Source organism: Triticum aestivum, chromosome 6A (assembly GCF_018294505.1).
Source record: "Triticum aestivum cultivar Chinese Spring chromosome 6A, IWGSC CS RefSeq v2.1, whole genome shotgun sequence".
NCBI lineage: Eukaryota > Viridiplantae > Streptophyta > Magnoliopsida > Poales > Poaceae > Triticum > Triticum aestivum.
Window position 1 is genome coordinate 90,837,501 of NC_057809.1, and position 2,330 is coordinate 90,839,830.

At 47.4% G+C, this 2,330-nt stretch overlaps 1 protein-coding gene across 1 annotated transcript; it reads right to left on the reverse strand.

Moving 5' to 3' along the window:
- Window positions 1–527: 527 nt before the first annotated feature.
- LOC123130365 (protein FAR1-RELATED SEQUENCE 5-like) lies at window positions 528–2,063 on the reverse strand. Its single transcript, XM_044550278.1, has 2 exons — window positions 943–2,063; window positions 528–769 (listed from the first exon to the last, which is right to left on the reverse strand). Exons 1-2 carry the CDS (start codon window positions 2,036–2,038, stop codon window positions 543–545), a joined length of 1,323 nt encoding a protein of 440 aa, XP_044406213.1. The 5' UTR covers window positions 2,039–2,063; the 3' UTR covers window positions 528–542.
- Window positions 2,064–2,330: the final 267 nt, after the last annotated feature.

Genomic DNA, 2,330 nt, shown 5'->3' on the forward strand with positions numbered 1-2,330 from the left:
GGGCAGTAGGACCGTCACGATCACCTGTGTAATAATCATATAAAAAGTTTAGTATTTTTGTTATTGTGCAACCAGCACTGATGTTCTGTGCAACCACACAGTACATTTTTGTGCAACTAACTGGTTGCTGTGTGCAAGTTAAGTTGAAAAAAACACCTGCAGTAGCACGACCTGTCATGGTACTTGGATTGTAGTCGCCTATGGGCAGAACATGAAAAACAAGTTAGATTTTTAGCTTGATCCTCAAACTAACACAGCGCACGCAACTAGGCAGCATGTTTCTGTTCAACTGGGCACTATGATATGTGCAACTAAAGTCACTCACCCTAGTTTTTGTTTTGGAGTCGGTGAAGGTACTAACCTGGGTTATGAGCCCCCTGAGTCCTGCCTGTAGGTCCATTGGGAGTAGCACAAAGGGCACTGCTAGTTGGGCCTGGCGGGGGAGGAGGTCTTTGAGGGTTGGCATCACCTATAGGCAGAACAGGACAAACAAGTCAGTTGTGTTTATCTTTTTTATGCTCGAACTAACACAGCATGCGCAACTAGGTAGCCTGTTCGGTGCAACTGAGCACCATGATGTGTGCAATTGGTGTTACAGACCTAGTTTGATGGGGAGTTGGGGGAAGGTAATTACCTAGACGACGAGCCCCCTGAGTGCTGCCTGTAGGGCCATTGGGAGGAGCATGCGGGGGAGGAGGTGGTGGAGGATGCCGTGTACAGCCAGGAGGGGGAGGAGGTCCTTGAGTGTTGACATCACACATATGCATAACTGGAAAAAATAAGTTAGCTGTGTTATCTTTGATGCGTGAACTAACACAGCGTGCGCAACTAGGCAGTATGTTCTTGTCCAAGTGGCTACCATGGTGTGTGCAACTAGGCACAATGATGTGTGCAACTCAAGTTACACACCTAGTTAGATCAGGAGTTGGGGCAGGTAATTACCTGGATGATGAGCCCCCTGATTGCTGCCTGGAGGTGGAGGAGGTCCTCGAGGGTTGCCATCATCTGATGGCCCCGTTGCAGCAGTCGGTTTTTTCATTTTCTTGGACTTGTTCAGGTGGCCGATCTCGGTACGTGCTGCACGCATATGCTTGTATACAATAGCTTGTGCTGGATCAGAACCACTCGCAAACTTTGCTAGTTTCCGAAAATCGTATATCATGTTCCTCTCCCTTATCTGCTTCTTTGATTGAGGAGGCATTTCATCCGGTTTCTCATAACCAGTCCCTGGCGCACTAGGTACAGCAGTAGGTGTCCACCGTCTTAGCAGGTACCTTTCCGGTATGACATCAACGCCAACATGGGTGAACACCTTGAGGATGTGGCAACAGAGGATGCCGTCCTTGTCCATTTTACAACACTCACACAAATAGGAACGCTCCTCCACCCTTGCCTGCACCAAGTAGTTTCGAGAACCATATTTCGCAACAAATTCCTGGTTCGGTCTGAGCTCAAACACATCAGCACCAACTTGGAATGCATTATAACGTCCAATCAGCTCAAACTCTTCTCTAAACTTGCGGTAAAGGTCTCTAGTATAGGTTTTGTAAGCTTGCTTCTCTATTGGGAAGTTGGACCACAACTCAATCTCAAGGTGTTGTGTCCTGTAATCATTGCAGCCTTCCTTGGCAAGGATGTGGTTCTGTATTTTTTCATATTGCTTGACGAAGTTCAACATTGAGTTGTGTGGGTTCACATATCTTTTGAGGACGGCGTTGAACCCCTCACTACGCTGTGTAGACTGGAGGAAGGGAAAGAACCTGTGTTTGAAGTAGCACGGCACCCAAGTTGACCTGTATTCGTACAACTTCTCAAAGTGCGTGTGTGCCATAGCCTCATACTTGATCATTAACCCAGCCCAATTCTGCTCAAACTCGTCTATAGTGAAGCTGAAGTCAACACACTTGTTGAAATCATCAGAGAGTCCTGGATTCCGGCACAGCAACCAACCAACCTTTTCCTGAGCCTTTTTCATGATGTGCCATCGACAACAACGGTGCACGGTGGTTGGAAAGATGCTCTGTATTGACTGCCTCATCGCACCATCCTGATCGGTGATGAAGTTGTCATGAGGTTTGCCATCCATAGCCTCTAGGAATGCTCCAAAGACCCAATCAAAGCTCGATGCCAACTCCTGCCTCACAAATGCGCAACCCAGCATGAAAGATTGGCCATGTTGGTTTATTCCTATGAAGGGCGCGAACGGCATATTGTACAAGTTGGTCATGTAGGTGGTGTCAAACGATATGCAATCGTGGTACGCCTCCACATAAGCTTTTCGAGCTAAGCCGTCCACCCAAAATATGTTGACAACTCTGTCCTCTTCATCA